The sequence below is a fragment of the Phycodurus eques genome, chromosome 11 (assembly GCF_024500275.1).
Source record: "Phycodurus eques isolate BA_2022a chromosome 11, UOR_Pequ_1.1, whole genome shotgun sequence".
NCBI classification, from domain to species: domain Eukaryota; kingdom Metazoa; phylum Chordata; class Actinopteri; order Syngnathiformes; family Syngnathidae; genus Phycodurus; species Phycodurus eques.
Window position 1 is genome coordinate 1,533,689 of NC_084535.1, and position 27,455 is coordinate 1,561,143.

General features: G+C 46.7%; 2 protein-coding genes across 2 annotated transcripts in view; one reads left to right on the top strand and one right to left on the bottom strand.

Annotated features, from left to right (window-relative positions):
• Positions 1–51: 51 nt before the first annotated feature.
• cbr1 (carbonyl reductase 1) lies at positions 52–4,011 on the top strand. The gene is made up of 7 exons (XM_061689256.1): positions 52–144; positions 1,489–1,603; positions 1,667–1,836; positions 2,625–2,732; positions 2,839–3,047; positions 3,636–3,689; positions 3,764–4,011. The coding sequence occupies exons 1-7, from the start codon at positions 54–56 to the stop codon at positions 3,935–3,937; spliced, it is 921 nt and encodes a 306-aa protein (XP_061545240.1). The 5' UTR covers positions 52–53; the 3' UTR covers positions 3,938–4,011.
• A 10,089-nt stretch (positions 4,012–14,100) lies between these two features.
• The window catches only part of LOC133410168 (pro-neuregulin-3, membrane-bound isoform), a 150,473-nt gene continuing 137,118 nt past the window's right edge, over positions 14,101–27,455 (bottom strand). The window contains exons 4-9 of the mRNA XM_061690976.1: positions 18,208–18,231; positions 17,426–17,528; positions 17,049–17,175; positions 16,867–16,949; positions 16,628–16,774; positions 14,101–14,852 (exon numbers count right to left, since the gene is read on the bottom strand). Coding sequence (XP_061546960.1) covers positions 14,360–14,852; positions 16,628–16,774; positions 16,867–16,949; positions 17,049–17,175; positions 17,426–17,528; positions 18,208–18,231 — 977 coding nt within the window. The 3' untranslated portion in view covers positions 14,101–14,359. The remainder of the gene's footprint in view (positions 14,853–16,627; positions 16,775–16,866; positions 16,950–17,048; positions 17,176–17,425; positions 17,529–18,207; positions 18,232–27,455) is intronic.

A 27,455-nucleotide genomic window follows, 5' to 3' on the forward strand; every position in this document is an offset into this window, starting at 1 on the left:
CCGGGCTTTTCCAGGATAACGTCCTGGGAAAGTGCAGCGAAGCCTTTCCGGGTATGCGCAGTAGGGCTGCGCAGAAGTGCATCCAGCCTGTTGTGTTCCAGCAGTTTCTTCTTCTTTCTCCGACGCACAGCACAACAATTTCAAGTAAGAAACCTTAGTTAGCATTGCTACAAGTGCACAAAACAGCTGCTAAATGTTTCATGTGAGCAGCCTGCTACTTGGCTTTTGTTGAAAGGTCAAACCTGCTCATTGGTCGGAAATGTTAAAAAGGCGAACTATTGTGTTTTCTCCGAGTTAGTTTGACAAAAGTTTTCGCTGTTTTTTTGTTTTTTCTGGGGGCGCGAAGCAATCACAATGATAAAGAATGCATCGGGGTTCAATTTCATCAAGTGAACTGCTTATTTATTTGTGCACTTCAAAAGCACACAGCTATTGAATTCTATTTTATTAGGTGTACATACTGTAAGATTAAATACAAACAAAATTGAGACAAGAGCTCAGGTTATTTTTGTGCTATTGTGTGTCATTATTTGACATTATGATACACGGTTTGTAATATTGTAAAATTGATCCTCACTATTGTTTTCCTCGTCTTTTCGGGTGATCTAAACAGAAGCAGTCACCATGACTCAGCAAGAATGCGCTCAATTTCTGCAACATCAACAAACAAAGTATTCTTTTCGTTCCGGACATTTGGAATCTCATCGAATGCACGTTTCATATAGTCGGCTCCATTCCAGCCATAGTGGCAAACACGATTGTTAGATAGGACTCTGAACAGATCAGAATCAGAATCAGAATCAGAATCATCTTTATTTGCCAAGTATGTCCAAAAAAAACACACAAGGGATTTGTCGCGGGTCGTTGGAGCCGCTCGAGTACAACAACAGTCAGTCAATTGACAGAGAACACTTTGGAGACATAAAGACATAGACAAAAAAAACAAAAAGAAACAGTCACCGAGCAATAAAGGGTTAATAGTTATCTGGCAATGCCGGTAAATTATTATTTTTTTTACAATTGTGCAAAAGATGCAGAGTCCTCTTGCACTTAGAGCAGTTCGAATGACTAATCTCGCAATAGTCCGGCGCAATGAGCATCGCGCAAAGGGCGCCGACACTTCAAGGCGCGTATGCGGTTTAAAGTGACGAGTGGCGCGATAATCTGGGACATCATGGGAATGGCACGCTCGCTGCATCAAGCGTGGAACCGAATTCGTCTGCTATTAGAAAGTATTAACATTTTCCACTCATTGAAAACCGTAGCGGTGCTTGTTTGACCAAACACTGGCTGCCTTGTTGTTTAAAGCCCCCAAAAAAACAAAAAGTCATCATTCGTGTGTGACGTGTGATGCGTACAAAACAAACGTTTGTGTTGAAAATGCAGCCCGTCGAAAGAACAAATTACTGTGGCTGACCTGAAGGTTTTCATGAATCATTCATTTTGTTCGTCTTTTCTTCAACATTTCCTGGTGTCAACTTGACCCAGTGATGTCTAGCAAGGTCGCCGTGGTGACAGGGGGCAACAAAGGCATCGGCTTGGCCATCGTGCGGGCGCTCTGCGAGCGGTTCCGCGGCGACGTCTACCTCACCGCCAGAGACGAGTACGTCCGCTCACGTGACCGCCGAGACGCTTGCGAAACACTGGCCGCTCTTCTCTTCGGCAGGGGGCGTGGCCGGGAGGCCGTGGCGTCCTTGAGCGCCGAGGGTCTGAAGGTCGACTTCCATCGGCTGGACGTCACCGACGTCGCCAGTGTCGCGGTGGCGGCCGACTTCTTCAAACGCAAGTACGGCGGCGTGGACGTGCTCGTCAATAACGCCGGCATCGCTTTTAAAGGTACCGCTGGCCCACGACCCCCCCGTCGCGCCAAATCTGTCTTATACCTATCTATCTATCTATCTATCTATCTATCTATCTATCTATCTATCTATCTATCTATGGTGAGGACATATACTGTATACAGAGTGCATATAAAAAGTCTACACAGCCCAGTTCAAATGCTAGTTGTTTGTGATAGAAACAAAGTAAGAGCAACATAAATCATTTAAAAGCTTTTTTGCCATCATTAATGTGGCCAATGAACTGCACAACCTGACTGGGGGGGGGGGGGAATCGTTTCACGAGGGTAAGTAAAAACAAAGAACATGGTTGCACAAGTGTGCACACCCTCTTAGAACTTTCTTTGTGGTTAATCAGAGGCACTTTGAAATGGTGGCAGGTGTGCGCCGAATCCAATTTAACATGAGCTTGAACGTGATTGGTTCATTCCGAACACAGCCGCGTCCCATTTACAAAAGGGTGTGCACACTCGTGCAACCGCATTATAACCTCATTCGTTTACTTTGATCTCTTAAAAAGATTTTCAATTGCGCTGCACAGGTTATAGGTCACATTAATGGTGGAGAAAGTTTTTGAAATGATTTATCTCATTTTCTCATCGCAAAGAAATAGCAGGAGAAAGTTGTTCGCTGGCTTCTGTGTGACAAGACACCGGCAGAAAAATTCTCTCTCCTCTTTCAGCGAATGGCCGTGTGAGGCGGCTCGCGTCCCGATGATCCGGAATAGCGTGGCGCTATCACGCTGGCTAATGCTAACGAAGTGCACTTTTTGTCGTCCGCGTTCAGTGGCCGACACGACTGCGTTCGCCACGCAGGCCGAGGTGACGCTGCGGACCAACTACTTCGGCACGCGGGACGTGCTGACCCACTTCCTGCCGCTCGTCAAAGCTGGAGGTCGCCACACGCACGCATGCGCCCGCATTGTCACGCACACACTCCTCTTACCGCAGGTGCGGGACTCAAGTCCCGTGACTCGTTCCTCTTCTTCGTCGTTGTCCAGGCCGCGTGGTGAACGTGTCGAGCTTCGTGAGCGTGCGCAGCCTCAACAAGTGCGGCGCGCGGCTGCGGGAGCGTTTCCGCAGCGACGACATCGGCGAGGACGAGCTGACGGCGCTCATGGAACGCTTCGTGGAGCTCGCCGGGAAGGGCGAGCACGAGCGGGAGGGCTGGCCCCAGACGGCCTACGGGGTCTCCAAGATCGGCGTGACGGTACCGTGACTCGCCGTTTTCAAACGTGCTGGCTGGGCAAAAGTATTGGGACACTAAAGGCAAATCAGAAGTGGCAAAGGGAAGCGCGGAAAGGGAAAAGTGAAGAAAATGGCATCATAAGTATTGGGAAACGTACAGACAACGAAAAATGAAGGAAAACGCCGCCACAAAAGTGCATGCGGGAAGTGAAGTGTGATGAAAGAATTGCGACCCGCAGAATAACAAAATGTGGAGTGCGCCATTTGTACAAACGTGTTCAGGCACGTACGAGGAAGAGGGAACAAAAAAAAAAAAGTGAGGTTGGACAAAAGTGTTGGGACACCTGCAGCAAGTGAAAAGTGGGGGGGTTGGACAAAAGTATTCAGTCACATACTGCTAATTACATAATAAGTCACCAAAGTGGAGAAAATAGGAAGTTGAAACCAAAGCATTACATGTAAAGAAATCCCCAAGACGAAGTCTCTAAAGTGTTGGTGTTACTTTAATAGTCGTCTTAATTGACAATATTTTGGCATCTCGATGTTTGAAATGAATCCAGGTTGTTTTTGTACTGACAGCGTGTATTTGCGCGTGCGTGTGTCGATTCAGACGCTGTCCATGATCCACGCGAGGCGTCTGTCCGAGGAGAGGCCGGACGATCAGGTAACAGGACAACGCACGCGGTCCTCTCGGAAACGTCTCACGGGCTGCGACTGTGCGATTGTGGTGCCCGTCAGATCCTGGTGAACGCGTGCTGTCCCGGCTGGGTGCGCACCGACATGGCGGGCCCCGAAGCCCCCAAGTCTCCGGAGGACGGCGCCGTCACGCCCGTCTTCTTGGCTCTGCTTCCCGCCGGCGCTTCGGAGCCTCACGGCAAGTTCGTGTCGGACGAAACGGTGCAGACCTGGTGAAGGCCCTCGTGTCAACTTTTCCAACAATGTTTGGGCATACGAATCAATAAAGAGAAATCTGAGTGACTCGAGAATGGCAGATGTGTGCAGGGTTCTACCATTTGGAAAGAAAAACCAAAAGAATCATCTTCAACAACCGGTGTTAACATTACAGGGCCGTCAAAGTCGTTTGAGGTCAGGGGCCGCATTCACCCCAATTTGCTCCAAAATGTGGCAAGTCATAGGAGCGATCTGAAATGTACTCAACTTGGAACTTACTGATGGGAGTGGATCTACAGATGATGTTTTTCAGAAAGAGGGAGCAGTTATCTTCCTGTCTTGTCGATGTAAACAAAACAAAAAAAGACATACACAAGCTTCCACCAAAACAATCCCTTGAATTGAAGATGTTGGCTGGCTGACATTTTGCAATATTCAGTGTCGTCAAATATTTCCACTTGAGTCTTCATTTTCACAGAAATAAAATGTAGCGTCAGTGCGACCTCTGGTGGACACAATTAACAGCAGCAGTTACTGTTGGTGAACAATTGCAGTCAATCCTTTCTCTAAAGTTTGCACTTTGGCAAAATACAGCCCCCGAGTTATGAGCTAATCGAGACAGTCGTTTCAATGAAAATCAATAAATCAAGTTGTCATTTGTCAACATTTCATAGCCCAGTCAATCCAAAAAATGGAATTCTAGTGACACGCAGTGGTCATTGGCGGTATTTCACGACTAACACTTGGGAATTGTGCATTTCAATTTGTCAGCTGAGATGTGTCACTTACTATGAAACAAATTCAAAACCCTTCAGAAATGTCAATTTCATTGTATTTCTATCGCAAAGTGAAAACAAAAGCAAAGTCGCGTCGGCCAGTTAGCCTCGCTGCTCGTCAACATCGCCTTTTGTCATTTCGCCCCTCGGAAAACAAAATGTCACAGCGTGCGCCGATACTCTGCCGCCTTTACATCATTACCATAGCGTGGGGAAAAAATCAGGCTGTGACATTTTCACGTCCTCTTTGACTTCTGCTTTGATTCCACGAAGAAAAGCTCCGGTGACGACCTTTCGCGACCTTTTCCTCCGAAAACTCAAGTGCGCGTCGCCTCGTCACCGTGTTGACACTTGGCGCGCATCAGCGTCGACGCTCACGACCAACGTGTCGGACAGCGTCGCGACATTTGCGCCGACCGCATCTTACTCTTCCACTTGACGCGTGCATTTTACGGACATCGAAACAAGCGACACGTGCCGTGGATGCGTCGTCATAATTGTGTGTTGAAACTGGTTTGAGATCAATCGTGAGGCCTGAAATGTCATTTTAATACAAAAAAAAACCAGACACAAAACTAATTTGACTGTATCGGTTCGTATCTTAATGGGAGTGAATTTTATCGGCTCATATAAATCGTCTTACTGAAAGTGGAATGAATCGACACGTATCCTAATTGGAGGGAATTGTGTCATAATTGTCGTGAATACTCTCGTGTTTCTCATAACTGTGTAGCACATTCAGAGGTGATCGGAGGTAATCATATCGTGAACGGTACGGTATTGAATTGCATCTTATCGTAATTGGAGCGAATCGGATCGGAATTGGAGTGAAATATCCATCCATCCATTTTTTTCCCCCCACCTCAATCGAATCGTATCACGTATTGTATCTTATCGGAATTGGAGCGAATCGTATCGTATTGGATCGGGATCGGCGTTCATCGTATTTCAACCGAATGGCACCGTATCGAATTGTGTTTTGCGATAACGGGAGGGAATCGTGTCGTGTGGTCGCATTCTCACGGTGAAAGTATCGCAGGAAGCGTATCGAGAGACGTGTCGCGTCGCGTCGCCGATGGAGAAGCACGTCCCAATCGTGTGTGCGAGTTGTACTCCCGCCACGGAGATCAAGCGGAGATTCCCAAGTAGATAATCCTAATTGGACAGCGTGAGAGCGGCGATAATCCTGTAAAGGGAAAAACGGCTGCCAACGACGTGTTGCATTTAGCTATCGTGTGGCTTAGCCGTCTCGCGCCGCAATGAACTGCTACTGGACGCACACGCGCGAATGGGAGCATGTTTGATACCTCACTGATGTTATCTGACCTTGTCTACAAAAAAAACAAAACAAAAATATCACATTTCTAAACACATTTTGTCGTGAAATTAAATCATCTATTGCATTATATTAGCAGTGAACATTTGCGCGTGCCAATCAAAGTGAAGGTTTCATCAATAGGAGCGGTCGACCGGCCGATTCTATCAACACCACGTACGATTACATAGCGACGTTTTTATAGTTATAATAATAATGGTACGACCTTGAGAGTAACCTTTCAGTCCAGATGCACCACGCGTCCTTGTTTGCGTTCTTCATAAACAAGTTTAATAACATCAGCATAAAAACAACGAACTGACGCCGCTCTCTCCGAAGCTGAAAAACAAAATGAAAATCTTGGATTCGGCAGCTACCATCGTTGCCGTCCGCGCGATGCTCATTTGATGCGCCGCCGATTGCTAATGTCCCAGTCGGGTCTTAGCTTGCGGGTAGCGCGGTGCTACGAGTTAGCGAACTGCCAGGAGAAGTAAACATCATCTGACAGATGGAAAGCAAGACAACAATCATGTTAAGAAAAATATAGTTTTTTTTGGTGTGCGCGTGCCGACAAAATCACTATTTCTCTCGGGTCTCTCGCAGGGACCTCAAAGGAGATCTGTCAGCTTGACCCCACGCTGACCCTCACCTACTCCCCCCCCCCCCCCTCCCCCCTCACAGACCTCCGGGGCCAAGACCCTCGCACGCATGAATGTCCAACATCAGCAGAAGACGCTTGACAGCAAAGCGAACGCACGAACAAGCAGGCGAGGCGAGGCGGGGCGGGGCAATTGTGAGAAACAGCACACTCTAGTGGACACTTGCAGCAAGTATGAAAACAATACAAATACATTTTTAGCCATGTTCTTGTTTGTTTTTAAATCACGTTTTCAGCATGTCTTCCCCCCATGTGTGCCTCTACTTTCATCTATGTTTTGAGGAGGATTTCATCCGTTTATCCATTTTCACATTGTTTGAATCTTTTTTTCCATCTGTGTTGTTATGCATGTTGTTATCTTTTCAGCCCATTTTCATCATGTTCTCATTCACATTTTAAGCATGTTCTGTTTCGGTCATCAATTTGGCATTTGTAAGCATTTTGAATCCATTTTCAAGCATATTTTCCTCTGTTTTCATCGTTTATCTGACATTTGTTCTTCTGTTTTTGTCACATTTTCATCACTTTTTCCAATTCCAAATCTTTTGGGCATGTTTTAAGCATGTTTCAGTCCACGTTTTAAACACCTTTCCCTCTGTTTTCATCACACGTTCACCCATCATGTTTTTTTGTTCCAGCCGAGGGTCGACAAAACAAAGCGGCGGGAAATTTAGTGGGACGGCGCGTGGGCATATTTGTGTTGGTTAGCGGGCAGAACGTCTTTGTCTTTTTTCTGTTCTTTTTTCCTTTCCTGCCTGCCGAAAGCAAAACAACGTCATCACTACATGCTGACGTACTGTTTGTTTATTTTTTTTAAAACACACATTCTGTGATCCTGGAGGACAAAATGATCCGTGTAATATTTCATTATTTTCCCAATATATACAAACATTGTAGTATTTAGTCATTGCAATGTACAAGTCTTCAGATAAGATTCCTTCACAAATATAATGTTGGTGTATTAAAGTACTTTTCAAATATTTTTATTTTTTTTTCAAAATCGTGATTCACAAACCGGGGGTGCCCGAGCACCCTCCGTGGCAGGGCCGGGCAATTAATTTTTCGAAGGGGCCACGTGAGAAACTGAAACGGTTGTCGAGGGCAACGCCGACATGCTAACCTCTATTGTGTTAAATATGAATTTATTGTCTTTTTATAAAACAATAACTTGTCATGCTTTAATAAGATGCTGCTTGTCAAGCTACGGTAGTTTGTGTTGCTATAACAGGAAATAAAAATTGTTACAAAATTAAAAACAAGTTTTAAAAAGTTAAAAAAATATAATTAATCACATTAAAATGACTTATCTACTGTATACATGACATCACACTTTAATTAAAGGTCCAACTTTTTTCCCTGTATTTTTCAAGTGTGCTGACATGAGCACAAACTACTCACTCATATTCTCATTCTTGGTGAGGACTTCCAAATCATTAGCAGTGCAAATTCCCCTCTTCCTTTCACCGTGCACATCGAAATAAAAGCAGAGAAAATGGATATTTTATTTTGACTTTATAAAGACTGCGAGGGCCGGTCAGAGTCTGTGGATGGGCCAGATGTGGCCCGCAGGCCGTACCTTGCCTCGCTGTGCTCCCGGGAGTGTGAAATATTAAAAGATGAGTTAGTTATTCCGGCTTGAAACCTTAATTTGAAACTCAAACGCTAGTAGAGTTAACCCATCTATGGCGTTTCCCATTATACGTTAGCATTACGCTTGCGGACGTAAAAGGCGAACGCTACGTGGTTGTTTTAAACACACGTCGTGCAATTCTTTTGGTTTTCTGAAGAATTATTGATGAATTCAATTGCCGAAGTCGAGTTTGGCGCGCGTATCCCCAATGTTTGCTTCCGAGTCCAAGCAAAAAAATCGTCCGAACGACGGCTCGCGTCTGGAAAAATGCGCAATTCGGGTCACTTGCATCTCAAGGTAGCAGTGGAAATGGAAGTGTAGCTAATTGGGGGCGGCTTCTGCTTTTGTCGTGCGTTTGCCTTGTTTAAACCGTCTGCGTTTTGATTTTGCAAGGGGGGCGCCCCCTTGCGGGACGCTGCAGCTGGTGCGTCTGGGATTGGCCGAGATTAACGACGTTATCGTTTTTATCGCCGCAGACGCCAGCCCGGGTAGATCTCCGGGGATCTCATTGGCCGTCGCGTCGAATCTCATCGCAGGCCGCTCGGCGCGTATGTTTCGTAGGCGGGCGTCGCCCCCCACGCCGTCACGCTCAGGCTGAGCCGGCCAAATCGCCAACACCGTCCCCCCCCCCCCGCCCCCGCCCCCGCCCGCCCACGGGGAAAAACCTGGGAAGCAGATTCTCTTTCATGTGGCCTGCTCAGAAAAAAAAGAAGAAGGAAAAAAGTCATTTTGGAGGAAAGGGAAAAAAAATCCTTCTGGCCACGGGCATCGCTTGGCAATTTGTCCATTTGGGATGCGATGTCGCTTACTAGGCCACGCCCCTTAAAGGCACACTTCCGACACACGACTACTGCAGTATGTCGTCATTTACTTCTTTATTTTCAGTTTGCACCCTATTGCGATGTCACAACGTGGCTAATTTACATAACCCCGCCCTCACAGCGAGTTTCTCGGACCGCGACTCGGCAGCCCGGCTCGCTGAAGATCCGGAGCCATTTTGAAATGACTACGCGATGTGAAAGACTAACCATGTCAAAGCCAAAAGGCAAGTAGACCTGCATTTATTTTTGTTGGCTGCACAGTTTAGCACTAGCTAACAGCAGTAACATCTGCTAAGCAGCGCAAACTTGATTAAATTACGGCTTGGGGCTGTTTATGTTTGTTGAGAAAGTGACAAATCTTTTTCTGTCGTTATGACTACTCGCTCATTTTCTTCCCTTCCGCACATTGAGCTTGCTCGCCTCGCCGCAACCCCCTGACTTTGCCCTATTTTCATTGGCCCGGCAGTAGAGGCGGGCGGCGTGAACTGCATGAAACAGGGCTGCCCACTCAAAACGGGCTCATTTCAGCATGACAACAAATGGAGTGCAAAGTATCTTGTAATCCTTGATCCTTGGGGTATTTTGACGGAAGCGCGTCACAGATATTTTAATCTGCCACCTTGGAAGAAATTGTGAAAAAAAAATGCATAACAGTCTCCTTTCAAGAGACGAAGTGACGTAGTGATTGATTATTCCTACTTGTCATTCCGGACACGAGCGGCGGCGGCGGCGGCGAGTTTCCTTGAACGGTGCTGCAAAGGAGGAAGCACAAAGAACACATTTTTGATGAACGGCTTCACTAATTTGGAAGGCTTTCTTCAAATCTCGTGTTAAATGAAGAGCTGTTGCACTAAAAAGCATTGTGCTTTCCATAGCCAACACGACATCAACAATGTTAAAAAAGGGGAAATGTATTAGTAATGAATAATCAAGTGTTTTTTTTGTTTTTTTTGTGTGTGTGTGTGCGACAAATGAAAAAGTCGTTCAGTGCCAAAAGTCTTCGATTTGTTTCTTCTGTGCGGCTCGCCGTTGCGGTGTGACGGCTAGCGTCATCTCCGAGAGTCCAAACGCCGACCAAAATGCTGACGGAGGGTCTACATTGGACATCCTCAAATGGCAAAATCCGAAGTTTCACATTCCAACGAAAACGAATCAAAGTGCATATTTTATTCTGACAAGAGCTGCGACGCTTTCGTGGACTTCTGCTGCCATTTTGACTTAGTCCGCACGCGCATACGCGCGGTTGTAGCCGCAGTTGCGCCCGATCGCGTGGATCACGGAGCCGTAGTCTCCCCGAGACGATCATGTCCGCGCGACGAGGGCGCGGTGAGTTACGCAAGATTCATTCGACACGTCGCGGCAGATGATTGTCGAGCGCTGGCCGGCTACTGCTGACGAGCAGCTAAGCTAACTAGCCGGCTTCGTAGAGGCATATGTTGTCACGCATCTTACAGCACCGAGATCGGCTTAAAAGAGACCACGGCCACGAAGCGGTGAGGGATCCCGGTTCACGTAAGCAGTTGGAAGAAGCCAGCCGTCTTCTCCGTTGCTGTGACAAAATGTGTAACCCTAACCCAAAAATTGCGACCGGGACTTAACCTGGTCCCGTAGATAGTTTTCAAAGAGGCAAAATAGAAGTCGACATTTGTAGGATTTTAGAGTCAATGATGAAGTGGTCATAAATCACATTTCTTACTCTTTCTTCTGCTCTTAGGTCACATTGTTTTATTTACATATCTTTTATTGGTATGTATTAGGGCGGACCAATATGGATTTGTTTTTAGGCCAATGTCCATATTTGGGAAAAAAAACAACTTCTGATAACTCATTCATGAACTACAGACCAAACATTTGACTGTTTGAAAATTATTTTGTATTTGTTTAACTTGACAAACAGGGTGAAAAATCAGCAAAAATTGGCAGATTTTTTTGGTTGATCTTTAAAAAATGTTTTCCAAAATATGCAAAACGCCCATCCATCCATCCATCCATCCATCCATTTCCAACACCGCTTATCCCTGGTTAGGGTCGCGGGGCGCCGGAGCCTATCCCAGCTGACTTCGGGCGAAAGGCGGACTACGCCCTGAACTGGTCGCCGGTCAGTCGCGGGGCACATATAGCCGCGGACAACCATTCGCACCCACGTTCGCACCGTCACCGAGTGGGAACTGAACCCACGCTGCCCGCACCAAAGTCAGGCGAGTGCACCGCTACACCATCAGTGACTATGCAAAACGTCTCTACTGTGATTGTCGTTTTGTGTTATACAAAAGAAATGTTCACAATGTTCTTGTGTGCGTGCTGAAGCTTGCGTTCGTATTTGCTGAACATATTCGCTAATCAAAGGTGTTTCGTTCATGTCATTGGCATGTACGTTTTGTGGCACAAAGCAAATGTGTGTTTATGGAGCTGTTGAAGTCCTGCGCTGTGTTATTTCTGTCCGCTGCGAACTTCACACAGCTCGGGTCTCGTAATTGGAGCGCGGCGTCGCCGCTGAATGTCACAAAATGTCAGCGGACCTATAAATAGCGTTTCATTAGCACGCCGACCAAGCGACGACGACGGACGACGGCGCAAAACGCTTTTTCCGGTCTTCCTCGCGCCAGCTTCCTGTACGCTTCACACACAACACCCAAGAAGTGCCATAAGAAGAACGAGGGAGTCTTCAACGGCCAACAGGAAGTCGGACATCTTCAATTGATTTGCATTGTAAAAAAACAGCAAGTCTCAGAGGACAAAGAAAAAGTTGTGCATAGGAAACGGGAAGTGTGACGTGCCACACGGGAAGTTTCACACGTTAGACAGGAAGTCTCATTTACTCACAGGAAGTCTTGCAGCGTAGACCGGAAAGCTCAGATAGAAAACAGGAAGTCTCACGTGCCACACATGTGACACACAGGAAGTCTCACGTGAGGTAAACAGGAAATCTAAGACAACACACAGGAAGTCTCACGACTTGACTGAAGACATATTGAAATGGACAATTTAAGGATTGAAGCAATTTCGTGAGTGAGTTCCCGCTTGCCAATCAAACGATAACGAGGACTTTTCTTTGCCGTTTGAGGTTGGCGAACATCTTTTTTGACGAGAAAAAAAAGATTTTCATCATCGGTCATCGTGTCAAAACGCCGACGAGCTCGTCGAACAGGAAAAGTCGCCCGTGACGGCCGGCGCGACAGAAACGAAGCTCCTCGTGGTCTCGTTTTCCGACGACTCGCCGCATGCCTGCGACAGACGCGGAGGACGCCGCGACATCGCCGAGATTTGCGTACCTGTTGCGGCGTTGCCATGGAAACAGCAGCCCAACAAAGCCGGCGGGGATCGATGATCGACCAATTTTCAGCCCAGTTCCAATCAAAGTCAACGGAGGCCCAATTACCGAACGTCTCAGAAGATGATCCTGAGTGATGACGTCGTGCGGTGCGAGTTAGCGGGATTTTTCTGAAATGTTAAACCTGTTCAACATTTACCATGGCAAACCTTCATGTTTTGCTACTACAACTACAGTTACTACTACCTCCAGCGCTGAACCACCACCCTCGATAATCACGTCTCGCTGACTTTCGTCGGAGGGGGTGGAAAAACGCTCAAATTCGCCCCGTTTGTCGTGGGTGCGTAAGCGTGAGGGCGCTGAGTGGGAAAGCGGAGCAAGATGTTGACTAGCCGCAGATGAGTCTTTTCAAAAGTGTTTTATACACATATCTCATTCGGATTCCATTTCGGGTTGTTATTCATTTATTTTGTCGTATCTTTTGGGTAAAACAGTCTTTTTGAACAGAACGTTCCGAGAAGGTGCCAGCTCGCGACTTCACAACCTCGGAAGTGCCACACGCGCGATCAACACGTGCAACTGCGCGTGCGGACGTCTGCGGCTTGCCCAAAGATTCGCTTGACTCGAAATTTAAAACGGTAAATTTCAGGAAAATCTGCATCAAATATCAAACTGAAGAAAAAAACACTCCACAATTTTTGCGTGTGTGCGTATTTTAGCAAAACTATTTTAGGGGTCCTGAACACGACACCCCCAAAACTCACCCGTTATCGGCCCCTGGAAAAAAATCAGCACCGACAGTAGTTTGACTGATGGACGCGAAAAGAACGTCGCAAAAGACCCGTGCCCCGAAATTGAACAGGAAATTGCCCAATTGGGTTTGGGGCAGCCGTTGGGGCGAATCCCAGGGCTCTTTGTTTGGCACTTTGGCAAATTCGCCAAAATTGGAATCAGCTAAATTGACAAGCTTTTTTTTTTTTTTTTTTTTTTGCCCGTACCACCTGTTAATTGGCCCTCTCGTCATTCACACGGACAAATTCACTGGTCCATGTTTATTTATAAAACACTCATTGGTTCTTTTCAATGTTTCGCCCCAAACGACTGGAGCACAGCAAGAAATAACAAAAAGTCAACTCATTCATCCCAATATCATAATTGAAAACCTTTTTACCCCGTTGTGAACTTTTCATTCAACATGTGCCGTGATCTATTTTCATGCATTCTGTAATGATGTGACTAAAGGACATCGTACAGTTTGTTGTCTGTCGTATTTGCTGTCTGAAGTCAGGTCGGCGTCGGAAATGACGATGACGACGCTTCTCGTAACGCACACAAAGAGCGCTCGCCACGGTGAGGATACAACATAGACACATTTATTTCTCGTTTCAACACCCAAACAGCCAGCCCACCGGGTGGCGCCGCTCGTCAAACTCACGTCGATGCAAAATTTAATGAGAAACAGTCAGAAATGTGCTTCCTTCTCTCCTCGTGTCCTTCCTTCCTTTTGTCGTTGTGCACGCCGTAGTGACCGTTGGCAACTTTTAAAAAAACAAGTGTGGAAGCGTGTGCGCGCACACACACACACACGCACACACACACACACACACACACACAGTGCGATTGTTGGCCGACGAGCCATCATCGCCTTGGCCGTCTCGGTGTCGGCGATCGTGACGCCGTTCGTCATAAAAAAAAAACAGAGGAGGAGGAAAAAGAAAAAGGATGTACATCATTCCTGTCCTTGTTCTTCAACTTGGTCACTTTTTGAATTCCATATATTTATATCCATATATAATATTTATATATATTCATATATTCTTTGTACAGTGAAAACCACCATGGAGCGACGGGCTATTTGGTATCTTTTTCGTCGTGTTTTGGAAATAAATGAATTCATTTTGTTCTTCTTCCCGGCTGCAGAATTCCGTGCCGATTCTTCTTTTATCCAACGACGGCGACTTTCGCCATCTTTTTATCGGTCCGGCTCTCTGAGCAACTGAGTGTGCGTGGCCCTCCCGGCCACGCCCACGTGAAGGTTGAGGAAGCAAACAGTTTCTCTGGCCTGCGCCAGCGCCGGGCCGCCACAGGGGGCGCCGTGGCCCTCCTCCTGCCCCCTGTGCGCCGAGGCCCGAAGGTTCTCCTGCGCTCGGCGAGGCGGCCGCACCGCTTCGCGCTCCTCATCCTCGCGGCGCCGCCGGCACACCGCCGCCGTGGAGCGCTCGCCGGCGACTTCCCGGTGGGGCGCGGCGCCGTTTGATGACATCACTGTAGTTTGCATACAGGAAACTTCGTCGTCGTGGCGACGCTGGATGATGGGGACGGAGGCCGAGTGGCGGGTGGGGTTCCCCGTGCTTCGGGGGGCGCCGTTGGGAAGCGAACGCCACGCCGCGTCGACGGCGGATTGCATATTTACCGGGGCTTCGTGTCGGGGCTCAGGCCGGCGAGGCTCCTCCTGATGGACGTAACTGGAGAGGAAACAAGAAAGGAAAACAATCGGTAAACCTACGTGACACCTTAAACAAACGTTTCGACTCCAAGTAGTGAGGAGCGAGGAGTGAGCAAAGAAGCGAGGAAGTCTTGAGTATCGCGCATTGAGAAGTGAAGAAAGAGGATAGGGGAGAATCGAGGTATGAAGACCGAGGATCACGAAGAGAAGATAGAAGAGAAAAGCTCGTGGACCGTCTTAGATCGAGTGAAGATCAGGGAGCAAAGATACAAAATCGAGGCGTTAGGAGCAAGTAAGAAGCATCGAATACTGAATCAAGGATTGAGATGCAAAGAGAGAGGATGCAGAAGTGAGAATCGAGGAATGAAGATCAAGGATAGATGAAAACAGATTGAGGACCATATACAAATGAGAGAAGATCAAGGAGCAAAGATACAAAATCGAGGCGTTAGGAGTGAGGAACAAATACTTACTACTGAATATGATGGGAGAGGATACAGGAGTGAGAATTGAGGAGGATCAAGGACAGAGGATAGAAGAGCAAAGATCGAGGAGCAAATGAGAGGAGTGAAGATCAAAATGCAAAGATCCAGGATGGAGAGCAAAGGGTGAGAAGAGAGGAGCGAGTTTTTAAGATTTAGTATCCAGGAGTGAGGATCGAGGAGCGAGTATTGGTATCGAGAGCAAAGCTCGAGGAGCGGGGAGTAAAGTTCAAATATTGAATAGCGAGGATTAAGGATGGAGGAGCAAATAGCGATGACTGAAAAGTTATCATCGAGCTGCAATAAGCAAGGAGTGAAGATCATGAAGAAAGGCTCAAGGATCCAGAATCCAGGATCGAGGAGCTGTAAGTGAGAAAAGACTCTTGACTATTTAATAACGAGGATCAAGGAGTGAGAATTGAGAAGCAAGGAGCAATGATTGTTGAGTGATGATCGTGCAGCAAATATTGAAGCGTGACGAGCGAGGAGCAGGTCCCGAGGAGCGAGGATCAAGCTCGGAGTGAGGACACAGGCGAGAGATTGTGTGATCGTTTGAGGCGTGACAATTGAGGACCAAAAATCGAGGAGAAAGGATCGTTGATCGAGGATCAACTATTGAGGAGCGAGGAGGCAATGCCGAGGAAGTGTTCGTGTATTCAGTACAACCGAGAGATAAAAGACATTCGTGCCTGCCACCGAGGGGAAAAGTTGAGGCGGCGCACTCATGTCGCATCCTCGGTCTGAGGAGAAGAAGCTCGTTGACGCTCAAAAGAAAGCCTCGCCCGCTTTTATCGTCTTCCGGCGAGGAGATGACGCGTCCGATGAGCCAGGACGACGCGGCGAGCCAGAGGCTCATTCTCGAGATAACGTCGCCGAGCGATCCCGCGCGATGGCGGCGAGATGGCAAAGGCGCGCCGAGTTCGCACGCGAGGCCGCCGGAGGACGAGGATGAGCGCGCGGGGGGCGGGCCGAGACGGGGAGGCGCCCGGCTCGGAAACGGCGCGCCGTCTTTATCGCTCGGGAAGCTCGTTATGCGCACACAAACGCGCACACACATACACAAGATACGCACGCAAATGCAGACGAGACAGACGGAAACGAGCACGTTGATACGCTCACACACACACACACACACAAACATCACTACGGTTTGACTAAATGAAGCTCCTCCTGTCAGTTCAACATGGTCGGTCGGCACCACACGGGCCTCGGCACAATTTCGGCCGATAACGGGGATCGGTTCCCTCCCCAAATTTGCCCGAGTGCAAATCTGCGGGGGTGGGGTGGGGGTGGGGGGGGGGTGTCTCCTCACCCGTGCGGCGCGTCAGCCTCCCTCTCTGTAAGCTCCGCCTCTCGGAGGTGCTGATAGGCCGGACCGAAAGCTCGGGGGCATCCTCTGGGTATAGGCGGAGTCCTGCGAGTGGCCGACCAATGGGCCGCCAGAGTCCTCTGCTCCGCGCTGGCGCCCAAAAACGCAACAAGGAAGACTTAGGATAAAAGGACAAGAATGCGTGTGTGTGTGTGTGTGTCTGTGTGTGTGTGTGTACGTACACAAGCTTCACGCTGCTTCTGGCCGGCGTGAATCTGGACTCACGCGTGTCGCCGTGACGACCAGCCGGAGAACGTTTACAATACTGCTGGCAGAAAACGAGACCAGAGTATGTGGTAGGATGATGAGGAGGATGAGGAGGAGGAGGATGAGGATGAGGAGGATGAGGAGGATGAGGATTGACCTGGTGCATTCTGATGTCGGCTTTGCTGTTCCCGGACTTGGAGTCGAAGATGTTGTTGACGCTCGTCGTGTAGTTTTTCACACTTCGACTTTCCTTCAGGTGAGCTTGAAACTTCTCCCGCCGACGCCTACGCACGCGCGCGCACGCACGCACGCACACACACAACACATTCAAGAAAAAAAAGAGCAGGCATAAAAATTGGGGCTGTCAATCGATGAATTTGTTAAAATCAGATTTATCACACTTTTACATTTATTTAAACCCGCAAACAAGCACACACACACACACACACACACACACACACACACACACACACACACACACACAGCAGCCGCGCGTGCGTGTTAAATTGGTGCCGGTCTATCTTGTTGGCTGACTTGTTTCGGCAGTAGAGGGCGACACAGAGCGCGCCCAGGAGGCCGATCGCCATGGCGATGCACGTGATTGACAGCAGCTGCCTCCGGTACACCTCCTTGCTCTCTGCACACACACACAAAAACAAACAAACACATCACGTATTGAACAATAAACACACAAACAAAAACAACATTCTCACACTGTTTGCGAAAACAACAAAACAAAGTGTGATGTAAGAAGTAAACGCCCAAATATGGACATAAAGCAACTTCTCCTGAACAAATTGTCAGTCAAAAAGTTTTCACGGGAGTCGCACTTGTTCCCAACGGAAGCGAAGTGATGTCACACCAGAAACGTCACGTGTTAACGAGATGCATTTCACGGGATTTCACCTTTCAACGAGATTTCACATGAAACTGTGATGAATTCCACTTCGGCATTCAACGGAACAAAGCCAAGCGATTGTCGGTCTCGTGTTATTTGTAATTCAAGTGAATTATTATTATTTAATAATGTTACAATTGATTTGATCTTTCTCTACAACCAATTAGTTAATTGGATTACTGAATACGAAAGACACAAAATGAAGAAACGCCATTTTAACTCAGCAATTTTAGGAAAAAAAAAAAATGCAGCGAATATTATGGGACTCGTAAATGCTCGGATTAAAAACTCGCGCACGCGCACACGCCAATAAAGCTTGCACGTGGTGTTGGCGGCTCTCCCTGTTTCCATGCCGACTGCAGCCTATTTGTACACACACACACACACACACACACACACGCGCGCGAGGCGATCTTACCCATAAACTCGATGCCCAGGTGGTCTGTGGGTCCAGGTGGCGAGTGGGGGAGAGGAAAAGGAGCGGAAGGAAAGAAAGAGAGAGAGAGAGAGAGAGAGAGAGAGAGAGACAGAATGTTAGCGTTAGCATGCAGCATCCGCATCGCTCACTCGTTGTCGAGCAAACTCCGAGCAAACTGTTTTATTCTGAGAGTCTTGCTTGCTTTGCCAAAACAAAGTCTTTGATTTTACAAGTCTTGCCTCGGGCAGCTTGAAAACAAGATGTTTTATCAGAATCAGAATCAGAATCAGAATCCTCTTTATTTGCCAAGTATGTCCAAAACACACAAGGAATTTGTCTCCGGTCGTTGGAGCCGCTCTAGTACAACAAACAGTCAATTTACAGAACACTTTGGGGACATAAAGACATTGACAAAAAACAATTGTGCAAAAAGATGCAGAGTCCTCTAGCACTTAGAGCAGTTCGAACGACTAATATTGCAATAGTCCGGTGCAATGACCATTGTGCAAAGGGCGCTGAGACTTCAAGGAGTGTATGCGGTTTAAAGTGACAAGTAGTGCGATCATCTGGGACAATGTCGGTTGTGCAAATGTTACAGATACTCCTCAATCAGTGTGCAAATGGAGCAGATGCTACTCTGGCATGAGTGGCCGGTATATGCAAATAGTGCAGCATGGCGAGACAACTACAGTGAGTGCACGAGTAATACATAATTGGCCCCACAGAAATGTGACAACGAACTCAAGTCAAAAAAAAAGTTTTGAAAGTCTCACTTTGTCAATGACGACAAACTTTGTTGAGCAGAGGAAAATGAAAACGTTTTATTGTCTTGAGCAAACAAAACGTTTAATTTTGACAGCCTTGAAAAGTGTTTTACTTTAAAAGTATTCGTTCCTTCCGAAGATTGTGACACATATTCAAAGCAAAACGTTTTATTTTGAAAGTCTTGTTTCCTTTGTGACCCGAGACAGTTGGGCACTCCTAACAACGTTTTATTATGAAAGTCTTGTCTTGAGCAGATTGAAAAAAAAGTGTTTTATTTTGGAAAATATTTGTTTTCTGAATTTGTGTTGAATTTGAAAGTCTCAAATGGACGACAAAGGATCGAGTGAGAACGCTTTAACTTGAAACCCCAGACGTTATGAGAGGAAGCAAACGTCTCCTCCTTCACGACCGCGTTTCGGAACGACGGCCGCGTTGATCTCGGGGTTACGAACTCAATTTCCCGCTCAGCTTTGCCGTCTGGTCGCCGGCGCGTCCGTCAGAAAGGGACAAGAGGGAATGCCGCGTGGACGCTCCGAACGCCGCCCTCAATAATTTCAATAAGAGAAAAAACATGGCCGAACCCTTTTGTAAACATCCTCTAGGTGGCACTACAAGAGGAGAATTGGGGAAAAGTACGGCGAACAAAACTTCAATTCCTGGATTTGCACTTGCTTCCTTCCGATCTACTGGATGCTGCTTGTCGTACTTGCCGTTGTTCTTGTAGTTATTACGCATTCTTCATTCTTCTTTAATCACACGCGCGATTCGTGTTCTTAGTTACTGGAATGGTCTAGTTCTATTCTTATCATGCACACTTTTCATGTAAGCTCCTTTGCCATCTTTTTTTGTGGACTCCATGTTTGTAGTTCTTCTTGTCATCTCGTGCATCCTTCTTGTAGTTGTTCTGATGCACGCTTATTTTCTTTGGTCTTCTTCGTCCGGTTCTTTTCTTCTCTTGCTTGTTTCTTCTCGTTCTTTTCTGATTGTGTATACTTTCAGTTCTTCAGCGTGCCGCTTCGACTTCTGTTCTTCCAGTTCTTGTTGCGTATATTTTGTATGTTTTTTTCTGTTATATTTTCTCTCAGCATTCTTGCTTTTTCTTCTTATCCAATTTCTATTTCGTCCTCTCATCCATTTCTCTTCTTTTTCTGTTCTTTTTCTTTTATTGCAATGCATTCTTCTCCTGGTTGTTCTTGTCTCTTCAAAGTGTTGTTCCTCTCTCTCTCTTGCGAGAAGAAAGAGAGAGAGAGAGAGAGAGAGAGAGAGAGAGAGAGAGAGAGCGAGAGAGAAGAGTGTGTTTGACAGCTGGAGCGTGAACAATTGTCGGCGGGCTGTCGGCGCGTGAAGACGACGACATGCAAATGAAAAGGAGTTGAAAACTAAACGCAATTCCAATTCAAGTCTTGACATCGGGACCGGCAACCTTCGCCCCCGTTTAACCGCCGCCGCCGCCGCCGCCGCAGCAGCAGAGTGACTCCAAATCACAGAAAAGCGCTTGCAGGCGCCCGTAATGTTCTTCTTGGGAGCTCTGGCCTTAGACTCATTTGTGGGATGAGGAAAGAGACTTTTGGGTCAGCTCCAGGAGAAATATCGGTGAGTTTTCAGGGCTTTGACGTGAGGTGCCGAAACTTGTCGGCATTGCTCTCCCTCATACTGGACGCGACGAGCCGAGATTCACTTAACCTTAACCTTTGACACAAAAGCTGTGCTGATCTCAAATCCAAAGCGGTGCAACACCGCCATCTACAGGGATCTGTTCGTCATTACAGTTATGTAGAAGCTTGAATTTCACAGACAAGCTGGGTGAGAACCATTTTCACTCCTACCTGTTGAAAAACGTACTTGACGATAATATTCGTCAATGGCAGTAAGCGCTTGGATTCCAGCCATCCATTTTCTTTTACCGTTTATCCTCACTAGGGTCGCTGGCTGCTGGAGCCTATCCCAGCTATCTTCGGGCGCCAGCCGATCGCAGGGCACATACAAGCAAACAACCATTCGTGCTCACATTCACACCTACGGGCAATTCAGAGTCTTCAATCAACCTAGCATGCATGTTTTTGGGATGTGGGAGGAAAGCGGAGTGGCCGGAGAAAAGCCACGCAGGCGCGGGGAGAACACGCAAACTCCGCACAGTTGACGAAAAAAAACTTTCATGACAGTGAATGAGTTAACACGTGTGCTCACTTTTAAAAAAAATCTTTTTTTTTAGTTTGAACAAGTGTCTGATGCTTTAATTTAATAAAAAAAAAGCAACAAAGTAAATATAGTCTGCCGCTAATTAGTCTAACGAGCAGCTAAAAGACACCATGCGCCAGATGCTCTGAGAGGCACAATGATTGGGAACACTCAATTAAAAAAAAAAAAAAAAAAAAAGAAATCTGAACTTTTCATGGTCACATGCGCCAATTATACTTTGGCATACACAAGCTGAATGCAGCTCCAATTCATTTCATAGACAAAGATATTTCAGGAATGTTCCAAATCAGGCGTGGGCAAACCTTCAGAGGCCACATTTGATTTTCAAAGCGAACGGATGGGCAAGCGCATTCGAAAAGGAGGGAAACGTTCTCAAGTGCGTGCAAAAGATGTGCAATTGTTTCTTTGAATCATACGAATTCCCTCTCATGTTCAGGTATTTTATCCATCCAACCTGCTTCATTACAACTCGTCCTCACTAGGGTCAAACATCAGCTGCAGCAACCAGTCCAGGGGGAACCCCGGCTCTCCCGGGTGAGACTCCGGCTGACCCTTGATCCTAACGAGGATGTCAAACGGTGACCTCGTATGTCCAAATATGGTCCATTTCCTATTTCCCCCCACAATTGGATGCCGTTGGTCCGTCCTCGTGTCATCTGTTGTTTTGAGATGTTTTTAGAGAACAAATCTATGAACTGTCTTGAACGCTGTGTCGCCTCAAGCCTGAAAATCGCGATGTTTTTAGACAATAGCGGGAACATAAATTGGCTAGATACGTTTGCGTGAACCTGTTTCGGTTTGAAATGGCTCGCCGTAACACTTCGGTGCAGAAGGAACCGGTCAAGCACGAAGGTCACTTTGTGCAGATTCATTTCCGTCTAATAAACTGCTGAGCTCATGGTTTGCAACATTATAGACAATGATATCGTAGGAAATGATGACGTGATTGTTTTGGGACAAAATTAAATTAGCGATTGAAATGTTTGGGCTGGTGTTGGGTCGATCGATGCCGGCGCGCAACGGGAGATCGTAGCAATGGAAGGATTAAGGACAACTCAAACGATACGCTGTTTGCTAACTCAAGCAAGATTTTGATTTCCTAAAAAGTCATTTTGGCAAAAACAAAACTCACCAAGTATACCAAATCGGGCTTGAACATTGTTAAAAATGAAGTCGTCTTTGCTCACGCGCTGTGGGCGTGTCCACTCAATCCGTCGAAACCACGCCCCGCTCAGTGGTCAACTGTCAGTCAAATACGTCCTGAAGTAAATGTAAGCTACCTTCGTCCAGCGTCTTATGCATCTGATGCCTGAACATTCCTAAATGTTGGAGTCGTGAAAATATATCCGCTGAAAGCCGGCGGTGGCTGGAATATATCTCACCGAGTCGTGGCAAAGCTTTTCCACACCGTGACAACAAGGCACTCTAAAGCGGCCACACGCCAGCGGACCATGCGAGGGGAAGGTGCATTCTCGGGGTGCAGCCGTAGCTAGCTCGCTGACGCGAAGCGAAGGTGCTCAAATTCTTATCAGAAGGGGGCGGGGCCAACTCATGCCGGATGAACAAGTGCGTCAAAAAAAATACAATAAAATAAAATAAAATCAGGAAAACCCTTTAACAACTGCGCCGTACATAGAGGAGTTGGCAGTCTTTCCCGTTTTCAGCAATCTTCGATTGTGTATTTAGAAGCAAATCTCCAAATGTACTTGACAGGTTCTAGAAAGAGCTCTCACAATTTGCCCACGTCCATTAATAATTGCCACGCCGACGATGGATGGCGTTTGCAGGTTCATTCCCACCGAGACGAAGTCGACATGACGAGGATGCTCACGTCCTTGTTTTAGCGATGACGGCAAACGGCAAAATTGCGTTTTGCCGGCGAGCCGATAAGTGAAACTGACCCCGTCTGACGAGAGGACGAGGTGACGAGGTGACGGGCGCGCGAGCAGCCGGAAAAGCGCGAGATGGCGCCAAACCGCGTCGCTGCTGGTTTTCCAGCTGACGTCGGCGCGTCCCTGTCAATGAAATGTTAGCGCACAAATAGATTAACGTGTCGAAGTCCGTTTGTTCGCTGGGAGGCAGTAAACATGCACCACGCGCTTCTGTGCCTTTTCCTGAACCTTCCCAGGCGACTTTTGTAAGAGAGCGCGTCGCTGAAAGTAGCTCATACGGGTTATGCAAGCAAACCGGCTTTGAGTTTTCCCAACATGCATTTACACCACTTGCTACAATTCCCATTTGGTTTTGTTTTTACAATTCAGTTCTGTGGGAAAAACCCATGAAATTGCAATCAGGCCTCTTCTAAGTGTGTCTGTTGTCGTACTGGAGCGGCTCCAACTACCGGAGACCAATTCCTTGCGTGCTTTTTGGACATACAAAAATAAAGATGATTTGGATTCTGATTCTGATATTCAACGAGATAGCGCCAAAGCCCTGGCTAATAGGAACGTCTGAAGGAAGTATGTTGAAGTGAGTCATCTCGACCGAGAGATGAAGAGCGGGAGCTAAGTTTAGCCCGGGTCGTTAACAGAAGTGACAGAGAGTCAGAATCGGAATCAGAATCAAACGCGGACAAACAAACAAACAAACAAACAAATCACGGAGGTCTCCTTATTGCTTGACAATTGCTATTTTCACTTCCGAATCAAATCATCTGTAATATAAGACAATTACACATCAGGCTCATGTTTTAAGATAAATTTCAAGCGATGTTAAAATGTTTTGGGAACAATCTTTGTGCTACATGCAATTCACATTTTTTTGGGGAGGGGGATTTTGGCCATTTGCGGCAGGGCACAACAAATGTTGTTCATCTTTCACAGCCGCACGACATTGCAGCTTTTTAACCGTTTGCTGGCAAGTTGAGCGCCTTCCGTGCAGTACCACGACATGCTGGGAAGCACTGAGCTCTACTGGAAGAGAAGAAGCAAAACTAAGAGCGAGAACAAGAGGCAGAGAAGGTCTCCAACTATTTTAAGATGCAGGTCGTTGTACCCACCGAATATATGCCCGCGAGTATTGTCGACCGCTCTGTTTGTATGCGTGGCCGCCCCGTGCGCCGTTACGCGAATTAAGAAGAAGAATCACCGTAATTACCGCAGTATTGTTGCAAAATTCCGTCCGCCGTCTATGGCGTTTGGCGTAATATTCACGTTAGCATGAAGCTGGAAAAAGAAAAAAGAAATTGCGCTTCTGCGGTGGGTGTGAACGGAGCTTTTTGGTTTCTTGACATTTGCTGAAAACGGGCCTCTGCATTGGAGCACCAGTCAAAATGATGAATGAACAGTCGAGAAGAATAAATGGCTTGAATGATTCAAATGTTTCGGTCGTTAGCGGCCGTCGCTAACGTCCAACGCTCAAGTGATTCATTTGTTTTCTTTCTTGTCGTTCTGTTGTAAAGTAAACGTCCGAGTCAGCAATTCTCGCTCTCTTTGGGCTGCGACCGGTCGGCCTCGTCCTCATTCACCCCCAATTAGCCCTTCCCAACAACTCCGTTCCGTCGAGGCCGATGAAGCTCTCTCGCACCTGATAGCGTGTCGCTAAGTGTTAGCCGACACGCTGGACAGGAAGTGCGGGCGGGCGGGGGGAAAGGGGGAGAGGAAGATGCGTGTTGGGAGGTTATCGGGGGGGGGACTTTTAGATGAGGGGATGTTGCGCTGCAAAAACTGGCCTTAAAAAAAGATCAAGAAAGCAATAAAATGACGACGATATTAGTTAGGCAATAGCAGTAGAACAGGAAAATTTGAATTGGCAAGATTAACATAAAAATACAGCGGCGCCTCGAGATACGAGTCAAATTCGTTCCGTGACCACGCTCGTAAAAATGCAATACGGTCGTACCTCAAATCATCTTGTCGCATTTAAATGGATGGAAACGCTATGAACCCGTCCCAGCCTCCCCACAAAAACAACACAAACTGTTGTTGTGGTGTCAATCCATAACATTATACTTTATAAAAACATACAATCATGACATCACTAAATAGAATGAAAAACAATTCAACTGTTTTTCTCACACTGCATCAATTGAATGACCATTGTCCTGCTCCTTCTGCTACGCCCACCTCAGCCACACGGGGGCAGTATAAGACACAATCATATATACTGTTCATTGCGACCAGCGCTGGGAAGATTTACGTTGGAAACGACGTTGCTTATAATGAATAAGTTAGCCTGTTGAAAATGAAATAGCAGTGCAACTATTTCAATGACTTCCTCAAAGTAACATAACTAGTTACATCTGAGTTTCGTTCTACCGTCTGTCGTGAAGCCTCTATGTGGACGAAGTGTTCACTTTTCGCCAAAGCGCTGCTTGAAATGAGTTCGCAGTCACCGTAAAGCGCTTGTATCTCAAGTATGCGCTCGCAAGTCAAAGCAAATCAAATAATAAACATTGTCCGATCGACGGCGCGACTCTAGAAAAACTCGCAGATTTTGCCCCGATTTGAAATTGTTTCATCTCGGTGACATTTGAGTTTTTGCAGTGCGCATTAATGACACAAAAGTAACCTGGCGTGTTAGCGAGTTTCGATGAGCTGCTAGCACGAGAGTCAAGTGGGCGGGGTTGGTGGGTGCGGGTCGGGGGGGGGGGAGGCTCAGACAAGTTGTGGAAGGGAAGAAGAGGGAAACTATCGCTCTTCTTCTCCAGTGTTGCACTTACCCACTTTTTGAGGCGAAACGCAGTTAAAACAACAAATGTGAGGAGAGAAAAAAAGCAAAGAAAAAGTGAGAAAGATGAAAATGGGCTTCTGTCGGCTTGCTAGCGTGCTAATGCTAGATGCTAGGAGAACAACATCAACTCACATGCCGCAAGTAATATTGGACAATCATTTTTAGAGATCAACAACATACAAGATCAATCATCAGCGGGTTTAGTCTAACATCCTTGACGTTGAATCTAGTTATATCGTTTGAAAAAATAGGAGTGTAGTCTTCGCTGATTGGCTGTGAGAAGTCACATGGTTCCCGGTGATGCACTCAGAGTCCCTTTATGAGCTTAAGTAAACATGTCGCCGTCAATAAGTGTGAGTCTGCACATCCTGTATTATTTTGTGTTTAACTGTGTGAAGCTGCGGGTCATCGATCATTTAAGATATTGACGAGGTGAGGACATCATAATTATCATCATCATTATTATTATTATCATTGACAGAAAGACTGAGAGGCGCCCGACAACGAGGACGTCGTTAATAAGACGGTGGCAGAGATGCTAACGAGGACGTTCCACTCGTCATTTTTTTTACCGGCACGCTTTCAGAAAGCGTATCAGATGTTCAACGTTTCATCCTTTATAAAACATCAACAACAACAACACAATTGATTGACGAGCTTGGAAAACATCTTTCCAAACTTCACGAAGAATCACAAAATTGACTTCTGGGTCAAAGGAAGACCTTCCTCCGTGGCAGGAAACGATCTGATTGCAAGATTTTAATTGCAGGAAGTCGAATTCAGGGTTGAACGACGACCGATGTTTTTGTAATCGACGTCGATTCATCGATAACATCATTGATATTTTTCCGTCAACTAGCTGTCGGCGCAACTGCTTTCCTTCCGCTCACTCTCCTCGGTTGCACTCGCCCCACCCACGACTCGCTCCTCCAATCAGTTTAGGACACCTTCACGGCCTCGCAGACAATCGGAACTTACAGAACTCCAACACCAATTCACGTAACACGACTGGCGGGCCGTTACTCGCTACGGTAAAATAAAAAAAAAATCAAAAGAAATCACAGGGCGAGGGATTGCTTTGCAATAATTTATTGGCACGACGCTGCAGTTGTGTTACATGGATTGTTGCTAGAGTCCTATAATTTCCGACTGTCTGTGAGACAGTGAAGGTGTCTGAGTGGGATGAGTGATTGGATGAGAATTTCTTTTCAAGACGATATATTTTGCCCAAAACTATCACAATAAACAACAATATTGTTGTTTTGTTTGATTTGCCTCTGAAATCATGAAAAATAAGTCCCGCCCTCGAGTAGCAAGACTGTGCGATTGGTCCGCCGAAGACGAGCCCGTCGCCTGTCAATCAAAGACACGCCGACGTTGGCTGCCGACGACGGCCGGCTGAATAACGACGGGTGCCGCTCAACAGTTAACCTTCCCGTGTTTGTGCTAATTGGAGACAAACACACAAAACAACTCAAATGAGATTCATTAACAGCAAAGCTTCTGATTAATTGGAATAATAAGTACACTTTGTGGTGTCTTGCAAGTGTACAAATGGAGAAACGATTTTTTTTGCTGTTTACAATTTCTAATGTCAACGGTTACAAATGCTT